Source organism: Scophthalmus maximus, chromosome 7, assembly GCF_022379125.1.
Source record: "Scophthalmus maximus strain ysfricsl-2021 chromosome 7, ASM2237912v1, whole genome shotgun sequence".
Classification (NCBI taxonomy): domain Eukaryota; kingdom Metazoa; phylum Chordata; class Actinopteri; order Pleuronectiformes; family Scophthalmidae; genus Scophthalmus; species Scophthalmus maximus.
The window spans coordinates 12234027-12254466 of record NC_061521.1 but is presented as its reverse complement, the minus strand read 5'-3'; the positions used below and the strand labels follow the sequence as shown (position 1 = coordinate 12254466).

The 20440-nt window shown below is 39.7% G+C and overlaps 2 protein-coding genes across 3 annotated transcripts; both read left to right on the top strand.

Annotated features, from left to right (window-relative positions):
* The first annotated feature begins 8 nt into the window (after positions 1–8).
* LOC118315035 (UDP-glucuronosyltransferase 2A1) lies at positions 9–3394 on the top strand. Its single transcript, XM_035641956.2, has 2 exons — positions 9–1063; positions 1637–3394. The coding sequence occupies exons 1-2, from the start codon at positions 958–960 to the stop codon at positions 3253–3255; spliced, it is 1725 nt and encodes a 574-aa protein (XP_035497849.2). The 5' UTR covers positions 9–957; the 3' UTR covers positions 3256–3394.
* Positions 3395–6065: 2671 nt separating this feature from the next.
* On the top strand, positions 6066–18536 carry LOC118315037 (neuroplastin). Of its 2 annotated transcripts, XR_004794790.2 has the most exons (9): positions 6066–6258; positions 12049–12217; positions 12322–12416; positions 13436–13569; positions 14369–14642; positions 15572–15623; positions 16273–16294; positions 17327–17403; positions 17565–18536. XR_004794790.2 is itself a non-coding variant. In XM_035641960.2 (8 exons), exons 1-7 carry the CDS (start codon positions 6198–6200, stop codon positions 17385–17387), a joined length of 804 nt encoding a protein of 267 aa, XP_035497853.1. In that variant the 5' UTR covers positions 6066–6197; the 3' UTR covers positions 17388–17403; positions 17565–18536. The 2 variants fall into 2 exon arrangements, 1 of the variants encoding a protein (XP_035497853.1); XM_035641960.2 differs by lacking the exon at positions 15572–15623 and having other exon boundaries at positions 16285–16294.
* Positions 18537–20440: the final 1904 nt, after the last annotated feature.

Below are 20440 nucleotides of genomic sequence, written 5' to 3'. Positions count from 1 at the left end.
TGAGCAAGCAATAATTTGACAAAGGTAAGAAAATGAAAAGTTGGGTTACCAATCACCCCAGGGGCCCACAAGACCTCCATGGGCCCCAAAGTGCTTTCAAAAAAAGTGGGTCCTGGATAAATTTGCAATCTCGTAGCCCTGTGTCAGAATCTTCCTTTAATCTTTCAATTGATTGTATGTTCACAGATTTTTTTATGGCCCAATAAAGATGTGTATCATCAGGTGACCACAAACTAATGGACATTACCTGCAGGTAATATTTCAGTGAAGGAGAATTGGTCTGGGTCTCTGCGTCATCTATCAACAGCATAAATTTGCACTGCAGCCTCCAAATAAAATACGATCGGGTTTTATATAGGCAAAATAATCTGTGCGGTAGTCATTATCAAAAAAAACACACGCACACATTTTGGGACTGCTCAAAAATACAGACCTTTTGAAAAAAATGTCAAAGACGAAATTGAGAAAATCCTGGAAACAGATATTCCTCAATCTCGCTGTTATTATTCTTATTGGACCTATCACCTGAACACCCGCTTACCACAGACCTAGTGCCTAGTGACCTCAAACTTCCGCCTCTTTGCATTCAAGGACAGTTTCTAACAAGGATTACTATTTCATTTTATGTTAGAAAAAAATCTTTTTGCCGTTACAGTGTGGTTATCATGGCTCTCTGCTTTTAGGAAATTGAAGTCACATATCCATCACAGCAGCAATTGTATTAAAAAAATGGCCTGGTTAAATCAATCTGTTCAGGTTAGTGCTATTCAAAGAGCCATTCAAAGTTGTGTGCACTGACTTGACACTAGATGGCACAACACAACAGATGAATCGGTTCTACCAACAAAACACAACAGGATGTGGCAATCATGAGCAGTGCATTCATTATACAACAGGGCACTTATCTGCACAACAATACACCTGTTGTAAAGAAATTGCGCAACATAGCTGTGTTGCATGTTATGTGCTGGATACTTTGAAGGACAGACAAAGTGCACTCAGCACTCAGTAGGTGAAGGGAAACATTTGAGTTGGATTTTCTATCCTGTACCAGTGGATTTGGGTGAGTGTTATTGTTACTTATGACATGTTGAGTTTCTATAATATACATTGAAATTGTGTTTGGGGAGCTCTTCTGTTAACATTTAGATCACTGAATGTGACTAGTTAACATAAGGTTTGCACTGAGGTACCAATTGATCAGTGGTGGATAAGTATTCAGATATTTTACTTAAGTTAAAATATCAATAAGACAATTTAAAGAACCCTATTTACGAGCTAAAATCATTCATTCATTCTTACGTACTCTTCCTGAAGTAAATGCACTTAAGGTAGTAAAAGTTAAAGCACTCGTTCTCCAGTGAAATCGCCCCTCACAACCACTGGTTTAATCTTTACACAGTGTATTGCATTTTATAAGCATATTATACATTTTTTTGTGTAAAATTTTATTATGCAATGTAGTCACTGTCACTGTCTTTTCAAATAAATAGTACAATGAACTTTTACATAATTACAGTGTTTGAGTAAATGTACTTATTTATCTTCTGCCACTAAAATGTCATGTTATAGTGTCTGTAAACACAGAAACAGGCAAAGCGGATAGGCACTACTATTTTACTCCCTTGTTTTTCAGGTCAGAGGAACTTCAACATGAAGGCCCCTCCGTTATCTCTACTCACCCTTACTCTACTGTTGAATCAACTATCCAGTGCATCCGGGGGGAAAATACTGGTGTTCCCATTGGATGGAAGCCACTGGGTAAACATGAAAGTGCTCATAGAGGAACTGCACGCCAAAGGCCATGAGATCAGTGTGATTCGGGCGTCAGACAGCTGGTACATTAGTGAAAAGTCTCCTTCCTACACCTCCATCACACTTCCAAGCACAGGTGGCTTTGAAGAAAACTTTGAAGCCTTTTTGGCTCCACAGCTGCAGGTCCGGCTTCAGAGTAAGCCTACATCTTTTTGGTCATACTTTTGGATGCATGTTCAGCTGCAGCGGCTGGTCGTGGACCAGTTCTCTCAATTCCACAAGAGAATGAGTGAAATAATCATTCCGATATTTGAAGATGAGAATCTGATGCGTTCCCTACACGATGCCAAATATGATGTGGTTCTGACTGACCCTGGCATTGGCGGAGGGGCCATACTGGCACGCCGGCTCCAAGTTCCTCTTATTTTCAATGTCAGATGGACCATTCAAGGTGAAGCTCATCTTCTCATTGCTCCTTCGCCTCTGTCATACATTCCTTTTACTGCCACAGAGCTGACAGATAAGATGACTTTCCCCCAAAGAATCAAGAATGTTTTAAGTTATATCCTTGGGACATACACACTATCAAGGATCACAGAACCTTACTACAAACCTTTGGTTAGGAAGTACTTTGGTCCCGATGTGGATTACTCAACATTTTTCCTGGATGCTGATATATGGCTCATGAGGAATGATTTTATCTTTGAATTTCCACGTCCTACAATGCCAAATATAGTCTACATGGGTGGATTTCAGTGCAAGCCCCCAAAGCCGCTGCCCGAGGACCTGGAGCAGTTCGTCCAGAGCTCTGGAGATCATGGGGTCATTATAATGACCTTAGGAACACTAGTCGGGAAGCTTCCCCAAGATGTTGCAGAGGAGATTGCTGCAGCCTTTGCTCAGCTGCCCCAGAAGGTTGTATGGAGGTACATGGGACAAAGGCCAGCCAGCCTGGGCAACAACACATTACTGGTAGACTGGTTGCCACAGAATGACCTTTTAGGGCATCCCAAAACCAGAGTGTTTATTTGTCATGGAGGCACCAATGGAGTTCAAGAAGCAATTTACCACGGGGTTCCTATTGTCGGACTTCCCTTATTCTTTGATCAGCCAGATAACATCTCCAGAATCAGAGCAAAGGGAGGAGCTGTGGTCGTGGATATTGCGGTGCTCGATAGGCACATATTTGCAGATGCACTGATGACAGTTCTGTACAATTCCTCTTACAGGGAAAACATGCAGAGACTCTCAAGACTTCACAGAGATCAGCCCATGAAACCACTGGACCGGGCAGTGTTTTGGATAGAATATGTTATTAGGCATAAAGGAGCAAGACATCTGCAGTCACCGTCCTACAAAATGTCCTGGTTTGTTTACAACTCCGTGGATGTCATTGCTGCTTTGTTGACAGTTGTTGTGCTTATAACATTGACCTGCATTTCAATTGTAAGATTACTGTGGAGAATGATTTTTGTTGGGAAAAAGGTTAAAAATGAATGAATGCATGAATGAATGATGTGTGAAATCCAAGCATTTCCAGATATTAACCCAGAAAATCTTTGTATGCAGTGTTGGAAATCAGTGTACATTGGGACATTTTTGTTCATAAGGATTAATAAAATATCATGATTAAAGAGAACTTCACTGATTTAGCTTTACTCTCCTATAGCATTTATTCAGGATGGACAGTCTCTTCCTTGGGCAAATCTGGAGACTACGTTACCCAAAATGCACCTATGTATGGATATATGCAAGACCTGCAAAGGCTAATGAGTAAAATCAGAGGATAATGCCAATAACCTGAATCGGGCGATAATCTGAATATAGATAAGGTATTTTTATTTAAAATTACTTTTATAACAAAAACCCCAGAGGATGAATAGTTTCTGTGTTCTGTGAGAAATATAATCAAGTATAATCAGTCATGCTTTTGTTCAATATACAAATCTCTCCAACGACTCAAAGACGAGTCTTATGAGATCAGATGAAGGTAAACAGGAAAGAAAAAGATCCATGTCAGGACTCAGGTTGTGTGATTTATTACAACTTAATATGTATTTGCCACCCAAACACAAACATAGAGCAAGAGAAAAACAAAATACTGAGTGACACTGATTAAAAATACATTAGGGGTATCATCCTTTTCTAGCTCTTTTAAATTCCATATTTTTGGGGTACTTACTAATTGGGATCATCCATCAGTTTTTTTTCCAGTGTGACACACATTCACCCTGCCTCTGGAGAGATCTGTCACTGTCTGCTGGCTTCGGACAGTTTTAGTATATTTACTGTAATGTTCAGAATACAATTAAGCAATAACTCTTTTTACTGTTTTGAGTAGATTACAGTTAGTGTGGATGAAGAGAAGAAAAGAAGAGGCCGCCATGCCAAGGATGGGAGAAAGCTGTGAAAAAACTCTGGAGTATATTTAGAAATTTTGTAGCTATAGATCATCAGCAGCAGAAAAGTTGTAAAGGCATGAATGAAAAAAAATGCAACTTTCAAAACCGTTTTGAATGTAAACAATATTCAGTTTCCTTTTCCATTTTACAGAAACAAATCTGTTGCAAAGTAGGATCTGAGCAGTAGATGGCAGCCTCATGCTCTGTCAGGTTTATGAGGCTCCATGACAGATCCCAAACATAGCTTCAGCTTTGCTCATAGAATGATTAATATAGTCCATGTCCTTTAAAAAAACAAAAGAAATGAAAAAAATAGTACCCTGCACAGAAGATTTGAAATATAAGCCTAACCTTTTCAAATGTGTTATCTTACCCTTTGTTGGACATTTGTACAAGTGGTGAAAATGAAATCATCTGAATACATACAGCAAAACAAACAATTTTATATTAAATCTAACTATATTTCTATTTTTCTATATTTACTTCTTTACCAGAACTTCCACCAACTTCTGTCTCATGGCACATAATCAACATTTAGTAATTTCACATGCAAACTATTGTCCCTTTTTTCCTGGTGATATTCAGGATATGATGTGGCAGAAACCTGGTTCCTCATGAATGACTCCAACATCATTCAGGTGTCTGATCGTCCATACAGGAGTGACTTTGCACATCCCAGACACCTGTAGTCATTATTGTGCCGAGGATGAACAGAGTCTTATTTGACGTTCACTTGTGGAAGTTCGACAATGGTACAGTATTCATTACTTACATTTTTGCCTGTGTTATACAACTTACAGTGCTAACATGCCTTACAGTGGGCCTTCACTGAAATTAGCTCCAAAATATGTGTGTGTGTGTGTGTGTGTGTAGATGTGTGGATAAGGAAATGAATTAAGCTACTCTGTTGTAGGTTTGAGCCTGCCATTCCCCTACAATAGTTCAAAGAGGAATAGGATTATCGTCTGTTTAAAGCCTATGCAGGTTCTGTTGAGGTCAGGGCTTAGTCCGCCTGAGACACTGCTTGACCCAAGGCACAATTTAAGGCTCTGAGTGGCGCATTATTTAGCACTGCACACAGTACACATTTGGAGAATCTTTGGTGGAAATTAGCTGAGTCAATGCTGCTCTTTCTGCAAGTTTAATTTGTCATCTGCGGATGGAAACACATTCTAGTGCATAAATGAGAACAGAGATAGGAAGTAGCATTAGTTTTAAACCTGCTGGTTGGGTCACATATGACCTAATAATTCTAAACTAATGCTGGGCTACATGTCTTGTCCTGTCCTTGGACATTGAGTGAGGCGCTGATGTCTGCATATTTTACTTGTCAGGCAACCATCATGTATCACTTTATCAATATAGGTCAGAGGGTAATTGGAAAAAATGCATATGAAGAATACACAGGTAGCAGAAATATCTAATACCATCCTGCCGCAACGCCTGAGAAATACTCATGTCTGATTGGTTGGCAGCAGTGCGGAATGGGCCAAACAAATCACTGCGCTATTAAATCGCAGGTAACCATAGCGACAGAATTAGCTCAGCTGGTTTTAATGTGGCTACATATATTTTCCTGACTGGTATTTCGCTGTTAAATGACTCTGGTCAAAGGGGAAACATGGTGAAGGCTTAGTAGCGTTCGTTGGTCCGTTGTTTTCATATAATTGATTTCTGCTCCACTTTATGACAGGACGTCCACAGGAGCGCTCGCTCGCCTCCACGCTCCTCCGAGGTCTCGCGGGATTTGGGATCACACGGAGGGGCGGGGGTTAGAGCCAAGGTGGTTCGCTCGCCTCGCGCGGAGCAACACAGGTAGCCCGCGGTAGTACATCGAGCCCACCGCTAGGCCGCCGAGCGACGCTCCCCTCCCGGCGTGACGCGGTCGGAGTGTGCGCGAGCCTCGGACGAATCCGCGCGGCGCCGTCACATCCCGCTCGGGTCACCTTAGCGCTCCCCCCCCTTCCCCCCCGCCCGGCCGGCATCTCCATCCACCCCGCGTCTCCGACGGTGGTACCTGGGAAACGAAGAGCCGCGGTCATGTCCTTCGCCGCGGCGATACTCGGGGCGCTGATGCTGCAGTCCGTCTCCTCTCAGAACGGTAGGAAATTAGCCTCTCTGCACGCACGACGCTAATCCCACGGCCGGGCGACAAATGCGGCTGTCGGGGGAGAGGACGTCGCCTGCGTGTCTGACATTGAAGGCGTTTTTTCTTTAATGAACCGTCACAAGACGCCTCTGTTGTCACTGCGGCTGTCCGGCACCTCTCCGGCCGCCAAGCCTCACCGGGTAATCCCCTTAACGTTTCACCGAAGGAAACGGACATCGGTCGAGTGAAGGGCTCTTGTTCCTTTTTTCTTTCCTTGTCCTTTTTGTCCTTTCGCTTTCCGGGCGTTTAAGACGAAGGGTCGATAAATCATGAATGGGCCACGATGTGTGTTCGTCGGGATGGAGTGGGCGCATCGGAGGCCTGTGCGATGTCCCTACAATGTCCTTTGGAGTGTGGGGCAGAATACAGAGTCAGTGAGGAGCAGCTCTGCTCATGAGACAGGTGGACAGGGGAACGGTGTCACACGCACACACACACACACACACACACACACACACACACACGCACAAACGGCATCTGTGAGGATGTGTGTGCCTCAGTAATTCAGCATTCAGTCTCCTGCAGTGAATCACTAAGTTCCTCCTGCAGGGTGAGAGGATTCTCTGCATCACTCCAGATCTCTGTAACAGAAAAAAAAAGAAAGAAAGAAATATATATGTCAAATTTAATTAGATCTAGGACCTTGGAAGTGCAGCTCTGTAAATAGCATTAGTCCATTTTGCTGCATGCCTCTATTTTTAGAGCAGAGATGCTGCACTGGGAACAGTGGCTTTAATGTCTCCTTGCAACGGTGGATCTGTTAACTCTTCGCTGAGATGTACTGCACTGCAGAATGGCATTGATTTTCTCGGCGCACTTCTACTTGTCCAAAGTACTCTGGTGCTCATAAATCTCATCCCCACCAAACAGATCAGTGTGGCTCCATCTTAGCCGAGTATTTGTAAGTGTGTACAGTGCAGGCGCTGGGTGATAATGAGTGAGAATTTATTTATTTATTTGTTTTTGTTTTTTTCCAGCTCGGGCTTTCCCCCGGAGTTGGCCATGTGTAGGAATGCATTATACGTCTCTTCCTATACTGTACACCCACTCCTCACATTTCTTCATCAATCAGCAGATAAAGCTCGGGAAGTCTCGCAATGAAAGATATTCAAACACATAGTTGCCATAGTTGCCAGACATGATGAAATGTTCATCAATATGCAAAGCCACTGTATAGTGTATTCACTTACATCTGTAGACAGTAGGTTTGAAGCCTTTACTGATCTTCAGTTGTGGAGATCTATGAATTTATGCACAGTATATGCAGGACTGTAGAATTGTCCTTTATTAGTTCAGGAAACAACTAATGCTCATCCAATGAAGAATGAAACACATTTTAGTCTTGGAATTAAAAAGCCTGGTCTCTGTGATGTGCAGTAGGCCAACAAATGTCCATTCCAGTCATTTATTGATTTATCCGTTTATCACTTTTTCACTTTGTCCGTTAAATGTTTGGTTCGACGCAATCGACTAGTCAAAAGACTAGCACAATCCCCTAAAGCCTGAGGTGACATCTCCATATCACTCATGATGTTTGACAACAAGTCAAAAGCATACAAAGATATTCAGTTGATCCACACAAGACAAAGAAGACATCCTTACATGAGAGAGGCTGGGACTGCTGAATGCTTGCCAGCTAAGCTTAAAAAACAATTAAGATATTGACTTGATTATCAATACAGATGAATGATTAGTTGATTAGTTGACTAATTGTTTCAGCTCTAATTTACACCACATTAAACATCAATTATATTCCTACTCTTATAAAAGTGGGGACTTTTATGATGTCTCAAATCAGGTCAATTCGAAATGCAGTTTGTGCGAGTGTAACCTATTAATTCAACTCACGCGGCCATTTTAAAAGCACAAGGACGAGACTGCATCACTTGAAATGTCAGTTTTTTACCTGCCAATTTTCACTAGATTTACTTTAACTTTTGGGTGGAAAAAAAAGCCAAACGTTTAGGTATTAAAATGTTAAAACCACACAACAAGCATGTATATTTATGTGTATATGTGTGTGTATATACAGAGAGATAGAGAGAGTCTGTAATCTGCACGGAAAGACTCATGACTACTCGAGGGCATCTATTGTTAGATTGAACTGTTTGACAAATGAACCAGAAATAAGAAACTAATTTAAACCCCAAGTCTTCATATTATTCTATTAATATGCGGAGTGATGAGGTTACAGTTTTATTTTCTGATTTAAGCACCACACTAACCTCTTTCTCAGTCTTCAGTCGCAAGGCTCTGACAGGATGTGGTAGAATGGTGGATTTTGATTGGTCCTCACAAAACATCCGAGTGTCCGATTAGCGAGAAGTACTGTTCTGTACACAGAGGCTTATAAATGATGATGCAGTAAAACTATGATTTTCTCTAGATAGAGCTTTTTATTATGCTAAATACAGTATCTAACTCTAAAAGGCTCTTGTATAAAAATAACACTAAATTAGGAAAAATAATCACCAGCAGCTGTTTTGATAATTATTATTATTAATAATCAAGCTCAAACTCCAACTCTTCTCTGGTTTCATATTCTCCAGTCTGAGCATTTATAGCTTGTGACTGTTCTTTTATAAAGAATATCATCTCCTTCGTTGCTTGGAAATTCTTAGGGGCTTTTAAAAAAAAAAAAATTCTGATATTTTATAGACCCAACAATTAGTAGATAATAACCAAAAAGCAGTCTAATTTATGGTCAAGGGAATTTCAAAGTCTTTTGGTTTTACAGCATACACATAATTTACCATTGCAAATTTTCATCAACAAAACAGACAACCAAAATCACAGAGATTGAATCAAAATTGAAACATGATACAGAAACAAAATACCAAAAGAAATAGAGTGTGTAATAGAGACAATTGAATAAAGTGAAAATTTGTACAATTTGTAATATAGGCAATATGTAATATAAAAAATGTCAAGAAAGACGAGTGACATCACTGAGACATTCAGGGACGGTGTAACTGGCTCAGCACAACACAACTGTCAGAGGTGGCAGGATTATGTCTCACAACATTTCTATGTTAGGAGCTGAGGTGTTCACATTCAGTTTCATGTTGTGTACAAGTAGGTATGTACGTATGTATGTATGCATGTATGTATGTATATATATATGTGCAGGAATCTATACAGGACTTGGCTGTACAGCAGGGTTATGATGTCAGCTGAAAAATAACAAACCCGTCTGTCTTTTGGTGATCTGCCTGGTCTCGTTGTCCGTCTCTTCCTCTACCTACTTTGTTGCCTTCGAGTGCTTCTATGGAAACGGAGGGGGTCTATCACCAATTCGCCCACACGCTCCCTAGAGACCCAGAGCTGCAGCTTCTATAAATCTACTCTCAATCTCATGTGCCCTCTCCCCGGTGCCTATAGACCATACTTATGACTACAGCCCCCCCTCCGCCTCCTCTTCCTCCTCCTCCTCCTCATCCTCTCTGAGCAGCCATGATCAATTGTTTCACTTTTATCGCATTTGCCTCTGAGAGGGGGACATTTCAATTCAGTTACATCAACAGTATCATTTGCCTGGTTATCTGTGTCTCCATTGTTGATTAATAATGTGAACAAATCTTTTCTGAGCACTAATCATCATCATCATACAGACGATATGTAGTGAAAATAATGACAAGGTCACTTGGAGGACTCTCTGACGTGAGCGCTGTGTGAGCTGAGCACAAATTAATACGACGTTATTAATTGAACACAAACCAAGTGAGAGTGGCTGTGCAAGGACGTCCCAGCAGAATTCAATTAAAGCTTCCCAGATATAGCAGTAATGTGGCCTCTGTGGATCTGAGGTCGTCTCTCTCTCTTCCTGTCTCTTCGCTACCCAAAATATTGATGTGACCCACTGTGGACAGCTTGAGGTCGATGTTTGATTTATTGTATTTTAGAAATAGTTACTAGATGAATTGATTAGTTGATGCACAGAAAATGAATCAACAACCATCCTCTTTTATTTTTCAATCAGGATGGCCAAATATTTATCTGCTTTAATCTTCTCAGATTTGCTTATTTTTGTCTGTGGGTTCTTCTCAGAAATTGTAAATGTAATTTTTTTAGGATAAGCACTGAATTGAGATAATGAGTGGGAGACAAATCGATATTGGAAATGATCGTTAGTTGCAACCCTATGTCAATATACCCTATTGCATATTTTACTTTTATGTTATTTCTTCAAAATTTTTAATTAACCTTTCTTTTCATTTGTTATTTTTCTCTTTTCCATTTTATTGCACTTTGTTTGGTCGTTTTGATTATTTCACATGATCTGTTTTTTTTCTTTCCTTTTTTGTTCCCTTTTAATTTACCCTGTTGTTTTTTGCCTTTCCATCCTATACCTGTTTCCCTTTTTCTGCGCTTATCTCTGGACATGTTGTCCTACCTCCACCACCACCACCAACACCACCACCACCACCAGCGGGCTTTGTTAAATCCCCTCTCTCCGAGACTAAGCTCACAGGCGACGTCTTTGAGCTGTACTGTGATGTGGTGGGAAACCCCACCCCAGAGATCCAATGGTGGTACTCTGAGATCAACCGAGCCGATTCCTTCAGGCAGCTGTGGGACGGCGCCCGTAAGCGGCGAGTGTCCATCGGCACGGCCTACGGCACCAACGCTGTGAGCGTGTTGGGTGTCGCTCGTCTCACACTGGACGATGCTGGGACCTACGAGTGCAGAGCCAGCAATGACCCGCGACGCAACGACCTGCACCAAAACCCAGCCACTACCTGGATCCGTGCTCAGGCCACTATAACGGTGCTGCAGAGTGAGTGGTCAGTGTAGAGGACCCCCAACCCACCCCCAACCCCAGCAGCCAAATTGAACAGTTCCTGTGTGATTCAGCCTCCCTCATACCTCCCCAGATGACTGCTAGCTTCCTCCGTAGGCGCCATCCTCCCCTTCAGACCTGGAAAATGAAGAAAAACACAACCATCTCGTACTCATGTTGTCTTTAACAAGCAGAGTTGAGTAGTATTTTGCATTGTGCCCTTCCCTTAGTTCATAACACCCTTTAGCCTGTTGAGCCCAGATTTCCTTCTTTTCCGTTCTGCTTCACTTCTTCACAATCTTATGTAGGCCAAGTTATTTGATGGAGCTGATGGTGTTATGATGTTTGACGTCTTAAAAGGGACGACACTGAGCTGTGATGTATGTATGTGCTGGCCCAAGTGATTGTTTCAGCTTGTGGCTGCTCAGATCGAGAGGTTTGCCAGTGTCCAAACAAGATGTAGATAATCAGGATTAGGCAGAATAAAAACTCTACAATTAAGGTCATTAAGGTTGCTTAAAAGCTAATCCAAGAGAGGATTTTCCGCAGGTTGCATTTCAACAGGATAAAAAAATATCTAATTGTAGAATATTTTCTGTTCATGGATTCCTTCAGAGCTAATATGACCATTGGAACAACTTTGACCAATAGTCCTGAGTTCCTCTTTTATAAATTCTGAATGCAAACACTGTTTAACACAGTTTTACTTCTTTTGTATTGATAATTCAGTTGAGAGACTTCCCTTTCCATCTGAGCGTCTGAAAACGATGCAGAAAACGAATGGATTTCTATTTCAGGAGCGTCGGGTGCCCAGATTAATTCCTCCCACCTCGCAACTCTACTTTACTCCCTCTTCTACATTATATAAAGTGTGGTTGCCTGTCTCTGTCTGAAACGCTTGTTCGCCCACGAGTCCAAGCAAGCATCACCTCTGCCGTAGCTGATCGCCGTCTCTTTTACAGAGCCGTCAATCGCCACCTCCGAACACATCACACTTCCTGTGGAAGGTGACGCTTTCACACTGCAGTGCAACCTGACCACCACCCACAGTCCCCACCAGGAGAGCTACTGGACGAAGAATGGGGAGGAGATCGAGGAAACCCGCAGTCTGAATAAGAACACCGAGTACAGGTAGGAGTCACGGCAAAATCTTATGCAACTTGTGTGCTTGTGCGATTAACACAGACTTTAGCAGTCGACTCTGGGTTCACATGAGGTGTGCTTCTGCTCTGCAGGCTGAACAAACCAAGGGGAGACGACGCTGGAGTGTACATGTGTGTCTACACCTTTGAGATGGCTCCTGCGGCCAATGCCACCATTGAAGTTAAATGTAGGTGTTGATTTGTGAGCTGCAGGCATCTTTGTTAGTTTCAAGGCCACATTAGAGATGTCAACCAATAAAAATGGCCCGTGTGGCCTCAAGCACTAGCAGCCCTGTCATGTGAGGACCTGTGATTTCAAACGGCCCTGCTGGCGGATCTGTGGCAGCCAGCGCCCTTGACACCTCCATCCAACCAATGCCCGGCTCAGTGGTAGCAGATGGTGTGTTGTTTGTCTGATGGCAAAGGATTATGTGTCAACGGTAAAATCTGGTCAGCCTTTTCTGCTGTCGCACACGCATCGCCATGAAGGAAAATTGGATCTCGGAGAGTTTACATTCATTTTAATTTCTATTTACAAAAAAAGATTTACCACCAGTTCATATAACATATAGAATACACAGACAAATGCAGTTTAATGAATCTATGAAATGTTGTGAATGACATTTTTATATGTTCAAATTTCACTCCTGTTCACACAGACACTCATCAGGTGTCCTAACGCATTATCTCCCGATCATAAATAATAGAATATATAATCATTATAAATTATTTAATAAGTAAAAATACAAAACACCCTCAATGTATGATTTATTCTTCTGTTGTGAGTTTAAATCTTTTATATTTCTGTTTAAATGCAAGTTACAAATCCTTTTATTATCCTAATTCTGGAAAGAGCTCTGTGCATCTTACTTATAATGTATATCTTAAATTAATAATAATTGCTATTGTGATTTTAACTGACCACTGTTACACAGCTGTTCAGTGGCTGGAAATGTTAATTCAGCCATGTAGCCATGTGTCACTAGCTTTGTTTACTTAAAAAGATTGATACATTAATAAGAGTATTGCTTATTTTAATTGCCAACTTGAAAATGAAAGGATGAAAAGCATGATATTTCAATGCAACCCATTCATTTTTTTCATGCTTATCACATGACTACACTGGGATGAATAACTGCACTTAGAGAACCTTTAACACTTCTTGGACTTTTATAACAAATAATCTCCGATGTTTTCTTTGTTTCAGCTGCTCCTGACATTACAGGCCACAAGCGTAGTGAGAATAAGAACGAGGGCCAGCTTGCTATACTATACTGTAAGTCTGTGGGCTATCCTCACCCTGTCTGGACCTGGCGGAAGTTCGAGAATGGCGCTTTGAGGGTATGTGACATGACGTATACATTATATAATTGGATTACCTTGATTGTTGATAATGTTCACAAATCCACAGGTGCTGAAGCTTGTTTCATTGGGATGCAATAATATCTCAATCCACAGAGAAATTCAATTTAGTTTTGTTGCCTTTTTAAATTCCAAACCTGAACCAACAGAGCTGTATATTTAATATTATTATGATATGTGCTGAGATCACATATCACTATATCTGCACAAACCCACCTTGGAAGAAGTCCATGTCTCGTCTACTAACAGGAGGTAAACACGTTGCGTGAGCTGAAGGTTGAGAGGTTAAAATCCACTTAGGCTCAAGCAAACATTTCCTCTAACTGCACAACAGTGTCTTATTTTTCTAGTCTTAAGGATTCTCTGCAATACCACACTTCCACGGACTTACTGTAGATATTCTTGCCCAGGAATCTTGAAAATATTTTTTTTTATATGAAATTGCATCAAATGGAAAATCTTATGTTTAAGTATTGTACATCATTTCATAATAACTATGAAGAATTTACAAGTACTTTATATGAAAAAAAACAATTTTATAAATGCAGGTAAATAAAGGCAGAGAGAATGAAATAGAATAGAATACTCAACAATTAAGTAAAAAGAGAAAACTAAGTAATAGCAAAACAACAAACAAATAAAACAGATCAAATATACTGGAACTGGAAAAATGATTACCGTAGTTTTTCATTTTACAGATTATACACAATAAAATGTTTATATTTATTTTTATTTAAAGCCTTAAAAGTAAAAGCCACTCTGTCCATCTCCCCGATAGGAAATCGACAACTCAACCGGACGCTTCTTCATCAGCAGCAGAGACAACTACACAGAGCTCCAGATTACTAACCTGGATATTAGTTTAGATCCAGGCGAGTACCACTGCAACGCCACAAACATGATCAGCAGCCGCGACGAGAAGTCTGTGCTGAGGGTCCGCAGCCACTTGGCGCCCTTGTGGCCTCTCCTGGGGGTTTTGGCCGAGATCATCATCCTGGTCATCATCATCGTTGTTTATGAGAAGCGTAAGAAGCCAGATGATTTACAGGATGGTGAGTCACCAGGAATGCTGGTTTGGATTTTGTTATTATTCCACTGTTTATAATATGTTGGAGCAGAAACACAATTAAATGTGCAATTTTTACTTTTCTTTTTATTTCTTATTGTGATGTCTGCTTTATTCATTACTTTTCGCAAGAGACACCAACAAGAGTCACCCGTGCCTGCATTCAATAATTCAGTCTGGCAAGGTTGACCCAATAGGCAGACACTGTTGCAGGAGGTCGCACCTTGTCAGGACAATTCCATCCATTTAATATTCATGAGAAATATGATACTGCAGTGTTGTGAAGGTGGAAAGTTTCAATTATTAACAGCTTTCCAAGGACCTTGTTCTGTCCCCAAGCTGCTGCAAGCTTAACCATGACACATCAATTAGCTAAACAACATGCATATGCCATCCAAAGATATTTTTTTTAAATACTACTGAGTACTTAAATTTTAAGAGACTAGCTATATCATAAATTATGCATTAGTGTTATATATATGGAACATTTTCCTCTCAAACTGAATTTTGATGTTGTTACATGCTGATTAGACGCAACATGCAGTGAATGACTGACAGGTCTCTGTCACACTGCACAGGAATTTATCGCCCTTATGGTTCATTACATGGTCAGAAATGGACTCAACTGCAGAACTTATAGTGTCTCAGTCACATTGATGAGGATTATACCCTCACAAAATGAATGTAGACGTCCGTGAATGACATGCATCAGAATTACTCGACAAGTGAATAATTCATATATTGACATTTCTTTAAATTAGGTTAGCGTGGTTGCTGAATACTTTAACAGATTGTTGTAATATGTCCCACCCTCCCCTTCTGCCAAATTGCATAACCTAAATCATGTATGTGGTAAGTGTGAGACTTTGCATGCATCGTGGGTTTCAATCAGCATTCAGCCTCGTCTCTCTCCAGTCCACAGCACAGGACAACGTTCTGTTTAGCTTCCTCCATCTTCAGCATTAGTGTTAAGTGCAGTTTTATTTTTTTCAGTTTTAAAGTTTTTCCTTTTAAACAAACACCCATATTTTTGCAACAAAGTCAAAATGACTACAACAGTGAAATGGCATGCGAGTGATTGTGAACAATTGGAGGGATTTTTGTTCATCAGTCATTTCTCCCGTCACTTTGAATTATTACACACAGTAAAGCTTCTCATTAATCTCTTTGAGTGAACAGATGTTCTTTGTGAGTGCTGCTTGTCTGTGCATGACAACAGTATTTTTCTCCTTAATTTGATTTTTTTCCCCTGAATGCATTTGTTCTCACTTGCACATGCGTGTCAGTGTGTTGTCGTGCTGGATTTTGTTTGTGAATGACCTCATGGGGAGGGTTTTGGCTGCAGCATGAAGGTGCATTGTTTACTATTTTGTTACTTCATCTAGGGCTGCATTTTCATTCCATAACGCAGTCTGCACATACTGTACAGCACAGCTAGAACAGAAATGCTCAAAAGGCTCAGTACTAAATGCAGCATGTGTTAGTAACAGCTACTGTTAATTCCTCCTGTTGAAAAATCCCCAAACGCTTTGTCACTTCATCCACTTGTACAACGTCCTTTGCGATCATTTTCTCTTTTGGTCCTCATTTCTCCATTTCTTCCCTTGTTGCCTCAGATGATGACCCAGCTGGACCAGTGTAAGTATAAACCTTATACCCTCACTACCTTTTCTCTGTTTAGCCTGGTAAATTGATGTGTGTTTTGTTGTAGCTTGCCATCATGTATCTACTGCCGACTGCTTGCGTAGAGCTCAGAATCTGGGTACAACCCGACTCTGCGTCACAAGCAACTTGGAGAATCATGTGTTGGTGCCCTGCTGTTTTCAAAGTAAAACACAGGGAAATATTTTCCAGTCAGTCAAGGATACTTTTTGAGTTATCCTTGAATTGTTCTGATTAGAAAAACCATGATGCTCCAAGACACTTCTCCCTATCTAGCATTTATGAGCAGTATGTAAATGTGTTTTAAACAGTATATATACAGTTTATTAGCATACTGTTGTTTCCAAGTTGATAAGTGCTTATTTATGTATTTGTCAACAATTATAACTCCTCCTGAGGGAACTCGGAAGGGTTTTTGCGTATAAACACATAATGAATATTGTAAAAACGGTGGTAAAAAATATAAAATGTCCTCACAGAAGAAGAGAAAAATTGTTGACACATGCGTAAATAATTAAACACAATAAACAGCTTCTCCTAGAAATAATAATAAGAATTGTTATGTGTGTGAAAAATAGAATTTGTTTTTGTGTAGTCCGCTGTTTAATGTACATTAAAGTATTTTTTTTATCACTGATCAAAGGGTTATTCCATTGATAACTCTAATAATGTTGTCAGAGTTGCGAGGGTGGAGTGCCCCTTTAATCTAAACTAATATCTAAAATCTAATTAATATTTGGTCTATAAAATGTCTGACATTATGTTAAATTCTCATCACAACCTGGCGGACATTTTTTTTAATCAACAACCAAAAGTATCTAATTAATAATGGGGTGACAGAATTTTTAAAAAGTTTTTATTGAAACATTAACTGCAATGATTAAACAGTTATTCGAACTAGAATCAAACCACGTTCTGTCAATCAGTTGCCTGACTTCTGTTACAGTTTCAGCACTGGTACATTTCAGTGTGATGTGTTAACTGACTGTCATTTGCTTCCCGCTGAAGGAAAACTAATTCAACCAACAACCACAAAGACAAGAACCTTCGCCAGAGGAATACAAACTGAACAGCCTGTCTGTTGAGTAAGTATTCAATTATTAAGAGGAAGCTGCATGATAAATGTATGTTACCAGCCTGTGGCCACAAATCACAAGATGATCGACTATGAAACTGTCAGTGAAAACTCTTGGAAACCAAAATAAGGGCTAATGGGTTGATATTTTTTTGTTTGTTTTATTTACAGGTTTCATTACACATGTATTGACCATATGAAGGTAATCAAGAAGAGAATCCATACCAGTTGATCACAGGATGTATCTTCCATTGAACGTATGGTTGTGGAGGAGTTAAATGAGGCATGCCTTATGATTGTGTGAGATGAGGAGGTGCATTATAGGATTGTTAACATTATAATCACCGTTGCTGCATGCAGGTATTGACGTTTATGTTTTTTTCTCCCTCTCATCCACTAATTTTGAATTTTCACTACTTCTAAAGTAATGCATGCAAGATGTTGACCTTCTGTTTGATACAGAAAGGGCTTTTTTTGTTTGTGTCTCTGAGAGTGGCTTCATGTAGATAATCTGTACTGTGTTCTAGAGGAAAAACAAAACTCGGCAATGTAAAAGCAAATGCCACAGTAATCTGGTATGACAGTTGTGTACAGTTTTATCATCCCACCTCATACCATTTTCTAAGTTTCATTTAATTTTCCAAGTTTTATCAGACAATATGTATGACATTTTAAGGGCTTTGCAATGTCCCTATAAATTTGGTTAAGGTTTACTTTGCTGTATGTATGTACTGTATGTTTTAAATCACTATAACTGTGTATCAAATCATTAATATAAAGACTATTCATATTATATGATGCACTTAAATGTTGACAATAATGAAAAACTATATAAACTTTAGGAAATCTGTTATAATCATTCTAACATATTGTTTTGTAACTATGTGTATTGTACAGCATGGCTATTATCCTATGCAATTATTATCCATATCGATATATTGAAAATCATCGCAGCTTTTGATTTCTCTGTGACAAAGCTTTAAACTAGTAGGATCACCATATTGCGTTGACGGCATACTACAGCTGCATGAATTATCCACAGCCGACGTGGGAGGAGGCGAGCGAAGGCCCACGTCAAGACTGACACGTGAAGCAATTCTAAAATCTCTGAGTCATTTTTAAGAATAAATATCTCGAAAAGGACAATGTGTCGGTCCAGTTGGATTTCTTTGTGAAACACATTCAGGCTCTTCCATGGGAATGCAGAAGAAGGTGAAGGCATGTGGGAACAGCGCCATCTAGTGAGACTTTGAGTGACCCACAGCAGACACACTTAACATAGTAAGGTTAGAAACGTAAATTATCAATATTTAAAGAAAACAATTATATTGTTACATCAAACAAAGCTAAGCTCATTTCAACAAAGGTAAGCCAGACCTGATAACCTATAAATGTGTCGAATCGTATCAAAATGTTATTGCCAAACTTATTAACAAATGTTATCCTGCGATTCATTATTGATAGAGAAAATTTTGTGAACTTGTCTTTGTCAATTTCCAGTAAATTTTTTGATCGTCACTTTCAGAACTAATAATCACGAGATCAGAAGACAAAATGACCAAGTGTTTGATTATTTAACTGACCAAATTAAGTTATTTATGCTTATCCACTTATGCTTTCCAGTACACACAAAGAGATTTCTGTCTGTCACGAGGGAAAAAAAGGTAAGACTTTTGAAAAAATTGAAAAAGGTATCCTCAAAGGTTTGTAACAAACCTGAGGAAGAGTGTAAGTCTACATTTACAGACATATTACATGTTGTAAGTTCGGGTAAGTCCAATGTCTTGCTTTTTTATGTCAAACATAAATCAAGGTAAATGGATTTCATAATTCCCCACTAAATTACTTTTCTGGCGTTATAGGCAAGGCTGAAATAGAAGAAAATGGGCCCATTTACAAATTGATGTGATGTCAATAAACATTGAAATTCAAGTGGAACATAAGGGGAAGGTCCTTTTTTATTACTTTGTTGTAATTTACATTATTTATTTTCCCCTCATGAATGAAAGACCAAGGGTGACAGAAATCAACGAAGTTGTGAACTAGGAGTAAAAATTAAACTGTCAAAATAAAAGTGAAATGTGTGAGAACTTTATAGTGAAGAGAACAAGGCACTTTTCTTTTGATCCAAGAGCTCAAAACTTAACAGTTTTAATTGCAAGTCTACGAAACATTTATGTGACATGATGAACATGAACACACAAACCTGGGCCATATTTCAAACCTCAACGAGTCTCAACACAGGGCAGCGGAGTGGAAGACAAACCAAGTTCAGGTTGAGCCACAACCCTGCCAGGAAAGAGCAGACACAACATCTGACTGAATGATTTATTCGGCATGGATTAATCCTTGATTCAGTTAAAAAAATAATAATGTAAATGTAAATCGATCTGGTAATCTAGTGGTTGGTATTAAACAACAAATTTAGAGAGTCCTTCAACTTCCAGGAAACATTTATAGTTTATTTTTTAAATATTCAAAGAGTAACCTTCCTTTGGATTTATTCAAATTCTTATCTGGTTTATCTTGTTATGTAAATATCCATGTGTCACAACTGAACGAACAGAATAAGATGATTATTATTTTTTGATTAGTGATAACCTAGTCAGTGATGCCCAAGACCACAAACATCATATAAATATAGCGTGTTACTGTGAAATTTGTTCAGGTGAACAGGATTCAATGCCAGCTAATAGTTGTCTGGGGTGTCTATTTGCAGGTATTGGGCTATTTACACCCCTGTGAAATGTCCAATGGCTCCTTAAGCACCTTGTTTACCTTCAAAAGCCATTTTTGGTTGGAAAAACAATGTATAGGATGGCACGAATAGTTGAAGTGCACCTATTGATAAGTGCACCTATTGATAAACACCAAATGCACCTATCACCACAGTGCTGTGTCGACACTTCACACACATTATTCTGCTTTAAGGGGAAAAACGCACTGGCTAATTTGTTTTTCTTTATCCAGTCACAATTGTCTTGGACACAGTGACATGAGAAGTTGTTTGGGTGGAATATTTGCATGTGGGAAGGTGAGCACTGTTA